The 2,436-nt window shown below is 42.4% G+C and overlaps 1 protein-coding gene across 1 annotated transcript; it reads left to right on the top strand.

The window, feature by feature from the left end:
- The first annotated feature begins 930 nt into the window (after positions 1 to 930).
- MC4R (melanocortin 4 receptor) lies at positions 931 to 1,929 on the top strand. Its single transcript, XM_061169801.1, has one exon. It carries the CDS (start codon positions 931 to 933, stop codon positions 1,927 to 1,929), a length of 999 nt encoding a protein of 332 aa, XP_061025784.1.
- The last annotated feature ends 507 nt before the right edge of the window (positions 1,930 to 2,436 follow it).

The following is a 2,436-nucleotide window of genomic DNA, read 5'->3' on the forward strand; positions in this document are numbered from 1 at the left end:
TATTCCTTCCATACACAGCATAGTCTCCTGTATTATTACATATTCTCCCTGTGTTTCAACTATTTTAAATTGAAGCACTACTGCCTTTGTTCTTAATTCAAAGAAATTGAGAGGGTAAATAAATTCAATGTCCTGGCCAAAAAGGCAGTGTATCTATTTCAGGAACACACACACACACACACACACACACACACACACTCTTCCTTTAAATAGGAATAAACCTGGGTGCCTCAAGATTACTTGTTGTGATATCAAAGAATGTCCTCTGGGAACCAAGCTGTTTTCCTTAAAAACTTGAAAAGGGAAATTCAGTCTCTCACATCCTGCTCGCTTCCCGATTCCACAGGCTTCTGCATCTGAATCAACGTTGCCTGCAGTTTGCACCTCTGGAACATCATCGGTGTCTCACAGACTCCACTGGACTTGGATTGGTCCAGAGGAAGCAGAGAAGGAGCCACTCTGAACATTTTTTTTTCCCTTCACACACCATAAAAATCAGCAGCAGCTACCAACAGTCAAAGCAAAGCTTCAGGTTGGGAACTGATACGTCCGAGAGGCAGCTGATGTGAGCATGTGCACACAGATCTGTCTCCCAATAGCACAGCAGCTACTAGGCAAATTATTTTGAAAAGACCTGAATGCATGCGACTCAAGTTAAAGTGGAAGTGAGAACAAAAAAGCAAACAGCAGACTCGACTGAATGAGCATCTTGAAGCCTAAGATTTCAAAATGATGCTGATCAGAGTCGTACCTGAAAGAGACTAAAAACTCCATTTCAAGCTTCGGAGCACGTGACATTTATTCACAACAGGCATGCCAGTTTCAGCCTTGTAACTTTCAGACACGTAAAGACGTGGAGAAAATCGCTGACGCTACCTGACCCAGGAGGCTAAGTCAATCCAGAGGGGATTTGAATCTACTTGGTGCAGGATGAACTCTACCCATCACCATGGAATGCACACTTCTCTCCACTTCTGGAACCACAGCACCTACGGACTGCACAGCAATGCCAGTGAGTCCCTTGCAAAAGGCTACTCGGACGGAGGGTGCTACGAGCAACTTTTTGTCTCTCCTGAGGTGTTTGTGACTCTGGGTGTCATAAGCTTGTTGGAGAATATTCTGGTGATTGTGGCAATAGCCAAGAACAAGAATCTGCATTCACCCATGTACTTTTTCATCTGCAGCCTGGCTGTGGCTGATATGTTGGTGAGCGTTTCCAACGGGTCAGAAACCATTGTCATCACCCTACTAAACAGCACGGACACGGACGCACAAGGTTTCACAGTGAATATTGACAATGTCATTGACTCGGTGATCTGTAGCTCCTTGCTTGCATCAATTTGCAGCCTGCTTTCGATTGCTGTGGACAGGTATTTTACTATCTTTTATGCCCTCCAGTACCATAACATCATGACGGTTAAGCGGGTCGCGATCATCATCAGTTGTATCTGGGCAGCTTGCACGGTGTCGGGCATTCTGTTCATCATTTACTCAGATAGCAGCGCTGTTATCATCTGCCTCATCACCGTGTTCTTTACCATGCTGGCTCTCATGGCGTCTCTCTATGTCCACATGTTCCTCATGGCCAGACTTCACATTAAGAGGATCGCCGTCCTCCCAGGCACTGGCACCATCCGCCAAGGTGCCAACATGAAGGGGGCGATTACCTTGACCATATTGATTGGGGTCTTTGTTGTCTGCTGGGCCCCCTTCTTCCTCCACTTAATATTCTACATCTCTTGTCCCCAGAATCCATACTGTGTGTGCTTCATGTCTCACTTTAACTTGTATCTCATCCTGATCATGTGTAATTCCATCATTGATCCTCTAATATATGCACTCCGGAGCCAAGAACTGAGGAAAACCTTCAAAGAGATCATCTGTTGCTATCCTCTAGGTGGCCTCTGTGATTTGTCTAGCAGATACTAAACGGGGCCAGATGAGATGCTAAACACAAACATAAGAGACTTTCTCCTTCTCATACATACAACTTGAACAGTGTGTTTCGGCAACAGCTTTTTCTTCTGTGTAAGGCATCGGTTGAGAAATTCTGTTGTATAAATTTAAGTTTATGATTTTTGATGTGAGAAAGTGCCCAGTATCTGTGTATTTTTAATGTCATGCTACTTTTTGGCTGTAAAATGTTAATCCATTTTACAGGTTGTAGGCACTATGGATTTATAAAAAAGAAAAAAGTCCTTATGAAGAGTTTAACAGTATTTCTTTCTTGTTATTCACAAGGATTTGACACTTTGCTTGTTTTAATAACATGGAAATCACAGCTTTGTTAAATATATTCTAATAAATGGTTTCTTATGTTACACTATACAACATTGAAGTGTAGAGATTTGATTCGAGCATTTAGGGGAGAAATATTGAAGAACAGATGCTTAATCATTAAAAAAAAAAAGCTGAAATTTCAAGTAATTTAATAAA

Source organism: Eubalaena glacialis, chromosome 15, assembly GCF_028564815.1.
Source record: "Eubalaena glacialis isolate mEubGla1 chromosome 15, mEubGla1.1.hap2.+ XY, whole genome shotgun sequence".
In the NCBI taxonomy this organism is placed as follows: Eukaryota; Metazoa; Chordata; class Mammalia; order Artiodactyla; family Balaenidae; genus Eubalaena; species Eubalaena glacialis.